The sequence below is a fragment of the Abramis brama genome (assembly GCF_963993115.1).
Source record: "Abramis brama genome assembly, chromosome: 9".
In the NCBI taxonomy this organism is placed as follows: Eukaryota; Metazoa; Chordata; class Actinopteri; order Cypriniformes; family Leuciscidae; genus Abramis; species Abramis brama.
This window is the reverse complement of record NC_139971.1, coordinates 34523419-34536243: the sequence shown is the minus strand read 5'-3', so window position 1 is coordinate 34536243 and position 12825 is coordinate 34523419. Positions and strand designations below refer to the sequence as shown.

At 36.1% G+C, this 12825-nt stretch overlaps 2 protein-coding genes across 2 annotated transcripts in view; both read right to left on the bottom strand.

Moving 5' to 3' along the window:
* Positions 1 to 2494: 2494 nt before the first annotated feature.
* Positions 2495 to 10852, bottom strand: il34 (interleukin 34). The gene is made up of 7 exons (XM_084125084.1): positions 9205 to 10852; positions 7729 to 7830; positions 6269 to 6375; positions 5761 to 5841; positions 4480 to 4680; positions 4036 to 4198; positions 2495 to 3347 (listed from the first exon to the last, which is right to left on the bottom strand). The coding sequence occupies exons 2-7, from the start codon at positions 7766 to 7768 to the stop codon at positions 3304 to 3306; spliced, it is 636 nt and encodes a 211-aa protein (XP_083981210.1). The 5' UTR covers positions 7769 to 7830; positions 9205 to 10852; the 3' UTR covers positions 2495 to 3303.
* A 944-nt stretch (positions 10853 to 11796) lies between these two features.
* The window catches only part of sf3b3 (splicing factor 3b, subunit 3), a 30874-nt gene continuing 29845 nt past the window's right edge, over positions 11797 to 12825 (bottom strand). Inside the window, exon 27 of the mRNA XM_084124791.1 lies at positions 11797 to 12605. Within this exon, the coding sequence (XP_083980917.1) occupies positions 12465 to 12605 (141 nt within the window). The 3' untranslated portion in view covers positions 11797 to 12464. The remainder of the gene's footprint in view (positions 12606 to 12825) is intronic.

The following is a 12825-nucleotide window of genomic DNA, read 5'->3' as shown; positions in this document are numbered from 1 at the left end:
ACTTTTGTGAAACCCCGCGGAACGCTGCCAAATGTACACTGTGTACTCTCTCTAGTAGTCCAGTCATTTTATGAAAAAAGGTTGAACAAATTGCAACAGAAGCAAACTCAACTGAATTTGTATCCTCAGTATGTCCTGAGTAATGAAAGAAAAGTCCCGAAGTATGTAGCCTATCCCATTAGGGGAAAGTTTCGAAAAAGACCCAAATAGTCTATTCACGCCTATTCATTCTTTTTCTCTTACGTGAGGGTACAAATTTTAACCTTTAGATATCAGCATGAAAATTACTGAGTTGATTACTTACATCAAGACAAACAAAAATTTTATTACAATATTTTTTGAAATTGCTTGTTAACATGGACAAACGGTGCATAATCTAATTATGTAGTAGTTTATGTGCTAATTTGCATAAATACCACAACAGATCTAAACATTGGGTATAGCCAGGTGAAAATGTATGGTTGACACATAGGCTAACAGTAAAATACTTAATGTTAAGGTCTGAATGGAACCCATTTAGGCTACCCATGAACATTAAAAGATAGAGGCAGGAAGTAGTACTTTAAACCAGCCTTTATTAATTATTATTGCAGAGATGGGGTTTGGGGCTGGGTCCGTGGGACTGTTTCTGGGGGTTCACTTTTTATTTTACCTACCTTTTGTCTTCTGCATTCTCCTTACCATTGTCTCCTGTTCTTCCCTCAGACTCGTCCCCCATGAAACAGTCCCACGGACCCAGCCCCAAACCCAATCTCTTAAAAATTAATAAAGGCTGGTTTAATTAATAAAGTACTTCTTCCTGCCTCTATGTATTAATGTTCAGCCTAAATGGGTTCCATTCAGACCTTAACATTAAGTTTTTTACTGTTATATGTCAACAAGATTCAACCATACATTTTCACCTGGCTATACCCAATGTTTAGATCTGTTGTGGTATTTATGCAAATTAGTATGCATATACGTAATTAGATTATGCACCGTTTGTCCATGTTAACAATTTCAAAAAACTTGTAATACATTTTTTGTTTGTCTTGATGTAAGTAATCAACTCAGTAATTTTCATGGTGATATCTAAAGGTTACAATTTTTACCCTATTCACGTAAGAAAATGAATGAATAGGCGCATGAATGGGGTATATATGGGTCTTTTTCGAAACTTTCCCCTAATGGGATTCTTCGGGACTTTTTTTTTCCTTACTCAGGACATATTGAGGATACAAATTAAGTTGAGTTTGCTTCTGCTGCAATTTGTTCAAGGTTGACCCCCATTTTGGCTTAAAATGACTGGAGGTAGTGTGTTTACTTTGGGGACGAGTTTGCAAAATCAGAAGAAAAAAAAAGTGGAACATTTGAAGCAGGGCTAAGATTCACGCGGCAGAGGTAGAATCTTTATAGATGGCCCAATGACCAACGGGTCCTTTAGGGGGCCTCAGCAAACTTCCAAGGTGGCTGCTAAAAATGACTGAAAATGACTGAAAATATACTAAAATAATCGAAGCTAAATGCCCAAAAGGCTAAAATAAAAATGTACAATATGCAAACATATTTCTTAATTTAATTTGTCTCCTCAACAACTGTTATTTTTATTTATTTTTTATTAAAGAACATAATTTTGGAAAATTTTGTTATCACAAATTTTATTCTCTGTCTATTCTATTCTATTCTATTCTATTCTATTCTATTCTATTCTGTTCTGTTCTGTTCTGTTCTGTTCTGTTCTGTTCTGTTCTATTCTATTCTATTCTATTCTATTGACTAGTTTTTGTTCTACTTTTTAGAGGAAACAGACAAGAGCAGAAAGGTTGAGAACCACTGCCATAGAGGACATTAAAGGTCCAGCGCTTCACAGGGCTCAGAACTAGAGCAATTTTAATATTATTTATAAATTATTATAGTATTCATTAATATTTTCATTAGCTTTTATTTTTATATTTTCAGTTTTCATTTTAATTTGAGTTTGTTTTAGCAATTTTGTTGTGTGTAATATATATATATTAAATATTTCTATTTAGCTTTATTTTATTCCTGATTAGTTCAACTTATTTTATTTCAGTTAGTTGCTAAGACAATATTTCTAGTTTATTATTATTTTAAAAATGCAAAAGGGTAAACATTTTCTTTTAGGATTAGTCTACAGTGTTTATAATTAGCTATATATAATAATTTAGGGTAACACTTTATTTTACTGTCCATGTTACATATATTACATGCACTTAAAATGATCCATAATTACACGCAACTAACCCTCAACCAAACTCTAATCCTACAGTAAGTACATGTTGTTAATTAATATTACTCAGTGCTTACTTATATAATTACACTGTAACAATAAAGTGTAACCTAATTTAGCTGATGTCATCATCTTCATATAAAAATGTGTCTTGTGATATTTATCTCTGATATTGTAAAACCATCAGGTATTGTATGTGTGTGAAAGGTGAGTTTGTAAAGTAAACAAAAAGCTTAAAACAAATGATACATGTGAACACATGGGGGTGATAGTGGGAGATTTATTTCCAAGCCATGTTACAACAGTTACCAGAACATTCTGTGGCAGGAGTCCAAATAAATAACCTAGATTAAAATCTGTGTATAAAACATATGCACACCTGATATCAAACCCTCTTGGTCACCTTAAAAAGCTTTTTATTGGAGTACTTTGTTGCAAACTTTCAACATTAAACCAGCAGCAAAGCACAAAGTAAAGAGCCAACGGGTAAAAGTAACAGTGCCGACTAAGCCAGCAGTCAGCACAACATTTGCATGCAAATGATATGTGTACCAAAGAAGCTCCATGTAACTTATACATCTTATCTAAATCTTACCAAGAACATTTACGACGTGACTTGATAATATGCTGCATTGGCATTCACCAAGGACAAAATATTTAATTTCCTCAGAAATATAAGTCACAGTGGCAAAGACTTTTTTGGAATTACCAATAGAAAATGCTACAGCGAAGAGTCAAAGCTTCTCTCCTCCATAGAGCACACGCGCAGTGCATACATGAACCTTTTTTAGCAAAATATACATCAATATGCAAGTTTGCGGGCGGGTGGACGGAGGTATGAATGTTCTGAATGTTGGAGAGCAATAGCTGCAGGGTCAGTAGCGTGTCTTCCAAGTGGTGTGATGGCTGTTGCAGGTTTTTTTCATATGGGTAACACCTGTGGAGGCAGTCAGTGACTTCACTAGGACAAGAGGCACACAAGCACGCTGCGTGTCACTACATAAACCGGGACACACCCGTTTACACCAACACCAGCAACATGAAGACAGGATCAGATCCGCTTAGATCTGCTGCTATGTTGTTTTCTTCTCTTTGCTCCTGTTGAGGACTTCACAATCTAGAAATGAACAAAGAGGTGAGCACAGATAAGTGGTCACATTTTGTTATTTAGAGTTGCTCATTAGATTGTCTGAATGAAATTGTTACGATAACAAAGACAATGTACATGGTCATAATTGTCATTTTCCCAAAGAATTGGTAGAAAGCATAAGACCGGGCATGTTCAGGCTAGTAAAAACATGTGGGCTTCTTAAGGTACTCTACATCCTTCAGACAACCTCAAAGCCTGAATCATGCCACCATCTCATTCATCATGGAGGGGATAAAGATGTTGATTCAATCCCCTAAAAGTTTTTCTCATTCACAAAGGCTGATTTTTGACCACAGACATGCATCAACAAGCAGCAAAAGTTTCTTTTTGCTACTGTGTGCATACATTTTGGGGTTGCGTAAGGTTATCAACAAAAATTTGGTGGACTGGTGGAAGAACCCTTCTTGCGGTTGGACTCCAAAATTCCCCAAACTTTTCCAAGTGGTAGCAATCATTAGATGGACCTCAACAGTCTTGCCTCAAACCCTCAAAACACCAATGAGTAAGTCAGTACCATCATTCCCCCAAAAAATTCCAAATTTAAAAAAGAAAAGTAGTCTGTGTTTGTTTGGTCTTTTAACCAATCAATGTTTAGCAGATCAATATTCTACAGTCCTACAAATGTAAAAACAAACAATAAGTTCCATTCACTTACAATCATAATTGTCATCCTCTTTTGAGAAGCACTCTTTGAATAGGCAAAGCATGGTCCGATAACTGTTATCCAGTATTGACTTGGGTTTAACAGACTTCCATCCCTGGTAATACGAGTCTGTCAATCGATCCCAGATGTTTTGTATGCTCTCTGGAAGCTCTCTCTTTTTTGAAACAGGTACAAAGACACATTTTGACACGATGAATTTAAATAGAAAAATTGCTTGCGTAAATAACATCAGTAACACAGAGGTCAAACTGAGGTAAGTTTTACCAAATCAAGAAAACAATAAGCCTATATGGGTTTTTTATTTTCCATTAAAACTGTATTCATAAAGCAGAAAAAGAAGTTAGCTTTGAGATACTGTGAGAAGTGGCAGTGGCAGCCAGAATGATTTATAACGTAATGCTGTTGAGAAAGCAGAAATGACATCATTGTTCTAACCTCTTGATCTCTGGGATTGGACTGGTGAAAAAGCGCCTCAAAATTTCTGAAGAGGATTTCCACATTGGAGAGGTATTTACGCCGTGTAGGATGTCTCTCTGGCAGCACCCTTAAAACCCTCTGTATACCCTGCTGACTAACAAAAAGCCACAAATCCTGTAGATCTCTCGTCTGCACTGGATCATCTTCATTACTCATATTCTAGAGAACAGAGAGAGTGAGAGATGAAGAAAGGAGGAGAAGAAGAACTTTAATTGGGGAAATGTTCAATTATATTAGAATGGTTGTGATTTACAGTCATGTATTCTTTTAGGGTCAGAGTCTCGTAATATTGAAAAAAATATTTAGTTTTAAGGTCACAGGAGTTACACACCAAATTTACAATTTATAAATAATTTTACAAATGTAACCGTTTTGTGTTCTGATATATTTTTCTCTTTTTCCGCCTTTATACAAGAAAAAACACAATTACCAAGGTTATTTCTACAATAAAACAGGAACATTATTATTAATATAGTTACAGAATTATTACCAAACACCATATAGCTATCAGTTCTGGATAAAATGCTGGTCCAAATGTTTTAACAGAAACTATATACAATCTAACCATATAACTTATAAAAACTTATAATTCTTAAGAAAATTACCTTTCAGACCGTTTAACATTTAACAAAAGTCTGATTATTTGGGTTTAATGTACAGTATATTCAGTCCATTCACTCAAATAAAATTTAAAGAAAAATTCTTTCCATCACATTTATATATTGATTAATATATGTATCCATTCTTCACCCATAGGGATAATTGTATAGGATAATTTTGACATAAGGGTTTCATTCTTAATTTAATTGAATTTTCAGTAAAATTAAATATTCAATTATCATTATTGTAATGTTAAAAATGTATATCTTATTTATGTTGTAATATATGCATAGTGGTAGTATATGCCTTGTGTTTAAAAAAAAATTATAGTAAAACATTTTTTTTTATATAATACTTTAATACAATAATTTACAGTGTTATGAATCAGTGAGATTCACCCTTGTTTATTTGCAAAATGAGTCATAGGCCTTTAAAGCCCTTAGAAACCCTAAAACCGTGACTCCAATCTGACTCTATTTGTAAGTCACGACTCACGAGTGTTAAATATCGGGTGAAAGCCGGCAAACAGGAAAAATGAGCTAATTGGTGTAGGTAGTTGTGGAGAATGTGGCTTTAAGCCATGATGGAAAGTGAGTCAGAGGTTTAGTTGGGGACAGTGTCAGTGAGATAAACACTTACCACCAGTCTGCTGATGTTGCGTAGTCTAAACACCTCCTCATAATGCACTTGAATAGTATAGTTAATCGGAAAGTTCATTTTCTGTAAAAAATAAATAAATGTAAAACATTTTATTGGCATGCCATTCATCCTTCCTCATGCTAGACGTTTATACAACCATCACTTTATGCAAGTTGTATATTTTCTTCTTTTTTATGTCTGTTCTCAATATCAATATCTTTCCATAATTGTTCAGAATATAACACTATCCCCTGGTTTCACAGACAAGGCTTAAGCTAGTCCCGGACTAAAATGCATGTTTGAGCTGTTTTAACTGAAAGCAACTTGCACTGATTTATCTTAAAATATGTCAGCGCCATTGTTTTGTCTCAAGATGCACACCAGCAATGAGTTTTTCTAAAGCACGTTTAGAAAAGCTACATAAATCCCCTAATTGAACTAAGGCCTAACCCTGGCTTAATCTAAGCCCCGTCTGTGAAACCGGGCACACGCTTGAAGTATTATTTACCATATAGCGTCTCCGTAGGGTTGAGTTTAGGCTGTCCCGTACTGTTCTCAGAGAATTGCAGATATCTGGTGCTGCACTCGTGCACATTGGTAATAGACAAATAAAACCTAGAGGGAGAGAAGAAGAAAAATAATGGCTTTTAAAATAATGTCATTGCCTAACATCATGAAATGATCGCTGTTTTGTACTTAAACTTTACATCAAAATATGCATAACACAACATATCTTTAAAACACATTCAGCTTCATTTAGAACAAAAATGTATCTGTAATTAAAAGGCCTGTACCTTTATGTCTAGGATCAATACAAATCTTCATGATACATTTATTCAAAACATTTTGAAGATGGAGTATATATTTCAATTTATTGATTGTGACTATTAACTACATCACTTTTTACTTTATGTTTTGCTGACTTTTGGTGTGATGTCTCTTTGAAGGCAATGACGCATAAAGTTTCATAAATCGTCAAAAGGTTGATTCTGTGACAAGTCACAAACCTCAAACCACAGCCCGACTTACAAAGAAAAAGGTGTTGCTGCTGCAAAAAAAAAACAAGCCATATTGCCACAACAGAAGAGCTTTTGCATTCCACAAAAGCATAATATGCATGAAATGATGGGAGCTTTTTCAAGCAGATGAGCTGTGAAGCTGACCCTGTATCTATTTTGGAGCTTTTTTTTGTTAAAGATAAGTGATTGTGACTGGCTAGCCCTGGGCAGAAAGACAGGGCACCGGCATTCATCTGTCACTTTGCTGTGGATCACAGTGCGGCTGGCCTCTGTGGTTGAGCTGCACTGTAGGGCAGTTACCCAGAGACTGACAGTCAGCAAAGTCTCCGAGCCATGAAACAGACTTCCGAGGGCCAGAGGAATTTGTTATGCCGCAGAACATGGGCTATTTACTGGTGTCCGACCACTCAACCCCCACCTCCCATCAAAGTTATTCTGGCTTTTTTTGGCCTGGTATCCCCCTCCTTGCCCTCTCTTTTACCTTATGCATCTGTCTATCTCCGATCTCTCTCTTTTTTTCTCTCCTGAACACAGGATGTGGTGAAATTAACAGTCACGTCTTAGTCCTTCAGTGGCAGCACCATATGCAGTGGCTCTTTTCATATGTTTAGCTTGACACTCATTTCAGAAGAAACAAGTGACAAAATACGCAGATGTTAAAACCACACAGCAAACTCTTGCCTAAGATAGCTCACATAATTAGCCAGAGAAATACTTCTCATTCGGACGCATCAGTGGTGTTTGTCCTTTTTGCGTAAATGCTCAAGAGTCTCTCTCCATTTAGCGGAGGAAGTAATGAATCACTTTTTGCAGTGCCACTTCTGAAATATTTATGTCTAGTACTGTCACATCCAAATTTCCCACACAAATGAAGATCCTCAAAGGTCATATTGGCACAATACCTAGCATTGTACAAATTAAATTACATTAATTACTGGACTTTACTTACCCAGCAGCCCCCTGAGGAGCCGGCATTCAAACTGGATCATGGTTCTGTTTATTCTCTGCTAATATGAGTCTGGATTCCAGAAAATTCTTATGCACGCTTGGTCTATTAAAAAAAGAAAGACAGAATGCAGTCAGAACAAATATCAAACTAGATTGAATGCCATTACATGACTTTACGTTGGACAAAAATAACCAGGGATCAAGCATCTGAATTCATTTACTCTCCTTCTGGATGATAAAATACTTAAATATCGAAAAAGACTGATTCGAAAAAGACACATCTGATTTTAATGGCCAAAAAAGCTGTAAAAAATCAAAGTGAAACAGGAAAGGGGTTCACTGCTCATCTGAAGGACTGGAGCTCTATCATAATGTTCCACTGTTTTTCTCCTACACAGCCTGTGCAGCTGTGTAAAACAAATCCAGATGTCGTCTCTTTTTGCTTTTTTTTTTCGAAAGGAAAAATTTAAATTCCTTTTAGTCCTAATGGGAATTTAAAAACATCATGAAATGACAGCAGGTTTCTGACTAATATCCATGTTATGAACATGTGGAGCAAAATGTAGTCAACATTTTTTGTAGCTTTATCAGAAATGTCTTTACATAATTAATATCAAAATGTATAATACTTATAATATTATTTTTTAAGTTTAAGTTTATAAATATTATTTATAAACTTATAATATTATCAAAATAGATTACAAAATGATCATTACTTGCAATAAAAATATGGATCTGTAAAGCAAACAACACAAGCCAAATCAAACAAATCATATCGTTTATGTAACTACATCTTTTATCCAACATAATGTTTTAATTATTATTTTAACATATCTATTTTGCAATCCGTTTTCTCTGGAAGATCTATTTGATTCTCCTTCTAAAGTAGATTTTGACAAAACCTTTTGAGAAAAAGTCATTGCAGAAACATACTGATATTTCATAGTGTTTTTTCAAAGCCAGCTATTCTATTGCTATAATTACCATTTGTGCATGCACATCATTTGCCAAATAGGGCCAATATTCTGGTTATGCCTTTAGAATAAACTTATGGAAATACTTGAGATGCCATTTTTACCTTTTTTTTTTTTTTTAAATAAATGTTTAACTCAATTCACATTCATTTTTAATTGCAAGATGTGGGTCATGCTGTTTTCTTCTTTATTTTGTTTGTACAATGCTAGTCTCCTCATTGCTCCAAAATTTGTTTATACAACAGCATTACGTTTTCCTGTGCCTAATATCACCCAGGATTACCTTAGTCTGGACATGCACAGAAATAAATGAATGTTTAGTTCTAATAGAATTCTGATTAATACATTAATGTGCGCATCTAAATCAGAAGCGATCTGTCAGTGGAACGCGTTGGGTCTTGGCTTACATCCTATGAAACGCCTTGTTGCGCTCCATTCCTATATAAAACGCATTAACACGCAACACAATTCAACAGCACAAGGAATACAAATAAGCCACAAACCTTTCGATTCGATGACCTAGGCTGTCTCACGAGGAAGCCACCTGCAGTGTAGCCTACTTTCAATAAACAGCAATTCTTTGCTTAACCCTCTAGATATGACCGCTGACACTTCCAGGCGTGCAGAATACTGGACGAAGTAGTAAATTCGCTCCTTTTTCAATACAACGTCCACCCAAATTACTCGGAAACTCCCTTTGCTTTATGTCACGTCTTTATGTTAAGTCGCTATGCACACCCGCCTACAGACTTCTCCGCGCGAAAGAAGCACGAGAAGAACACGCTGAGTAAAGAACGACCGACGATGAGGCTAGTTTCACTTTTGGATCTACATATTAACTCATCAGTGGCTGGATGTGAGCAACAATTTCACCTTCGAGAGCAAAACAAAATATCAGAGACCTTACTGCTGCATTTGTTCGGACATTCAAACTATGGGGAAGTATGACCCCCCTAATTAAAGTGTAAAATGTTGGGGGTCTTAAAAGTATTTTTTCCCCCATATAGCCTAAGTAAATACGTTGGTTTCAGTAACCACAAAAGTTTACAAGTTAGTCAGAGCACGCTAAATTTGTTCGCTCGCGATCAGATATCGTCCCGAGGAGGCAACCATAGAAGCAACCGCTCAGTCGTCTGCCATTTTTAATCAAGTTATTATATATTTAAACATAACAAAATGGTATCTTATCTTATTTTGTTTACAAAAAAATAATTTCATATTGTTAATGTTAACTGGACAAGACAATTCTGTGCTCAAAAAATTACTGGCAATAAACAACAAAAACTTAAAGTTGACCCACCTGAAAGTGCATACTGCACTCAACCTTTGCAGTTTATTAAATATAAAGTCAAGAAACAAGCAATCAAGCATCAGTTCAAGAGTGTTTTCTTTGCCCAATCTCGTTGTAAACCTCATTCACCCACGCACATTACTAATTTATTCCCTACATTTGTGGTTCTGGGCTGACAGGCTTGGCACAGTTGTACACTTTTAGGAATTTCATGACTAGACCAAACATCTTTTTCGGACTCTGAAGAGCCTCATCTCGCAAGACAATGGACAATGGGCATATGGGCAACCAACGTGCACTACACACTTGCTTTGTCGTATGATGGCTTTGTCAATTGCCACAATGGCCCCCTTGTTTTGTAGTACCTATAATCTTTCCTTAGGGGCCTTGCCGATAGAGCTGTCTTTGCTGTCCTAACAAAGGCCGAATCCACTCAAGACCCAACGAGAGGGACATTCCGAGTCTCCCACCCAAACCTTAAAAAAAAAGTAGTCAAAACACCATCTGTCAACCCAGATTACTTCACATCAATATGGAAACCCCCCAAGGGAAGATTAGTGAAATAAAACTATCTCAACCTACTTTAATGACTTTCTTTTTTATCCGTTAGCAGTGCTGTCACAGACGCCGGGACTGTTTTTATGGGTGGCGGGCCCCGTCATCAGAGACCCCAAGAGAATATTCCTAGTCCCCCAACACTTTGAGAGTTGTCCAACCATACAGCCTGAATTTGGTGATTTGCAGGAACCAGGATTATAAATTACAATATTCATGGTAACAACAATCAGAGCCATCCGATAGCACAGTCAGAAGTTATTTGAGGTGACCGCAACAGTAAAATGTTTAATCTGAGAGACCATAAAAAAATAAGACTTTACACACCGGACTAGAACAACCTCACAGTTTTAAAACTCAAATGTTAGACACACTTGAAAACACTGTGGCTTTCCTCGTATTGCTCAATTCTGTACCTTCATTCCACAGCATGACTTTGCATTTTTGTAAATCTCAAGAATAAACGATTTATGAATTCTTCTTGATTAAGGGGGCAATTAAAGTGATAACTGGACTGTAGGTGGAGAGTGGTAGAACCTTTTCCTTTAACATTGTGGGCTTTAGTGTGATCTGGATGTGACTCACTCTGAAACATCACAGTCTGTCATCACAGTCTGTCATCACTTTTGCCAGGCTCCACTGACCAAAGTAATTAAAATAAGAAAATGACACAGATTGATTCATAAAATGGAATACCTCTTGCCAAAAATAGCGATCTACAATAATGAACTTCAACTCCAATAACAAATATAGCCCTATGAAAGTGCGGCCTTTCATCATTCTGGACTTTAAAAAGAACAATCAGCATATTTGGTTCTAGCTAAAATCAGCTGTAACTTTCATTTATAGCAGCAGTCAACCTAAAGTGTTCTGAAGAGAATGGTGTGACATACATCACACACTGCCAGTGTTGGTCAGTCATCTTAATATGCCATAACATTTTAAATCAACAAATTGTTTAAGTATGGTGTCAGGTCAAGTGCAATCACAGTAATCTATGAAAAATGTATCCAAAAGATGACTGCTTAATATTTAGTGAATTTAATAAAATGAAGCCTGACTCACTAAGTGACTAAGACAAAGGCAAACACAAAATGACTCACTGTCATGAGAACAGATGTAGAAGCTTTACTAAATGAGGAGGAAAAAAAGAAAGAAAAAAAAGAAAAAAAGAAAAAGGCTTAGGAAAACAGTGAAAACCTGCTTTGCTTGTGGGCTCAGTTAACGGACAAGTCGTGTGACACGGAAACACATGAGAAAGTAAAAAAAAGTTTATTTACAAATTCTTTCACACTTCATGACAAACAGCACTCTCTCTTTTTGTTGGTTTGGATGATTATGAAAAAAAAAAAAAAAAAAGTAGTTAAAAGCCACAACAGATTTGCTGCTTCCACAGAGACAAACACTAAAGCTATTTTACAATTTCACTGTTTTTACAAGAGTAGGAACCAGATTTTTTACCTTCAAAAGATACACAATTTAAATACTCAAGATGTGAATGATGGAATGTTTTATGCAGACTGATTCATACAATTAAATGTGGATTTAGCTACAAAAGGGAGCTACAAAATTAGTAATAGACATTTTTCAAGTCTATACATATAAAAGCCACATTGATGTAGTCTTATGCATGAAAACATTCCTCCAAAAATATTTTTTCTATGCAGCCACTCAAGTAAGATCTAAAAACTGAGATGCTTTGTACTGAGCACAGTACCAAAAGTCATTTCATGCAGGACAAGGTCATTGACCACTGGGACTGTGACGGCTTCCAGCTGGCTCCAGTTAAAGGGGGAACTTCCTTCAGCTGACACCAAAATGTTACTATACTTGGAGTAGGAAAGTTGAGACCACAGACATGGGAAGCCCAGAAAAAAAATTGATTTTCTCATGGTGCTCCTGCCAGATGTAAAGACACTAGAAGGCATAGCGTGTTCTGATGTCTTCCAGTTTCTTCGACACCTCCGGAGGTGTGCGGTCCAACTCCTCAGAGACACTCTTCTGCTTATGGGGGTCCATGGAGTTAAACTGCTCACACAGGTCTCCATCGATCACATTCTAGAAGCATACAAGCAAAGTCAATGAGAAAAATGACCAATAAGGGACTTAAATAGACTGAGTCTTTGCAAAATAATGGTATATTGGTTACCATCTCTTTTAAGATACAGCATTTAAGTACAAGTGGATAGTTAAGAACGAACTAAAAAGTCTGGTTAATACTAGGGCTTCACCGATCCGATATTGGTCCAAGAATATTGGTCCGACAGGACTAATCCAA

What these genes read in the sequence shown, in the direction of transcription:
- il34 (XM_084125084.1), bottom strand. Translation starts at nt 7,768, where the DNA reads ATGATCCAGTTTGAATGCCGGCTCCTCAGGGGGCTGCTGG. An exon ending in GCAACATCAGCAGACTGGTG is followed by an intron (nt 4,681 to 5,760) that starts GTAAGTGTTTAT and finishes TCTGTTCTCTAG; the next exon opens with AATATGAGTAATGAAGATGA. An exon ending in AGAGGATGACAATTATGATT is followed by an intron (nt 3,348 to 4,035) that starts GTAAGTGAATGG and finishes GTTCATTTCTAG; the next exon opens with ATTGTGAAGTCCTCAACAGG.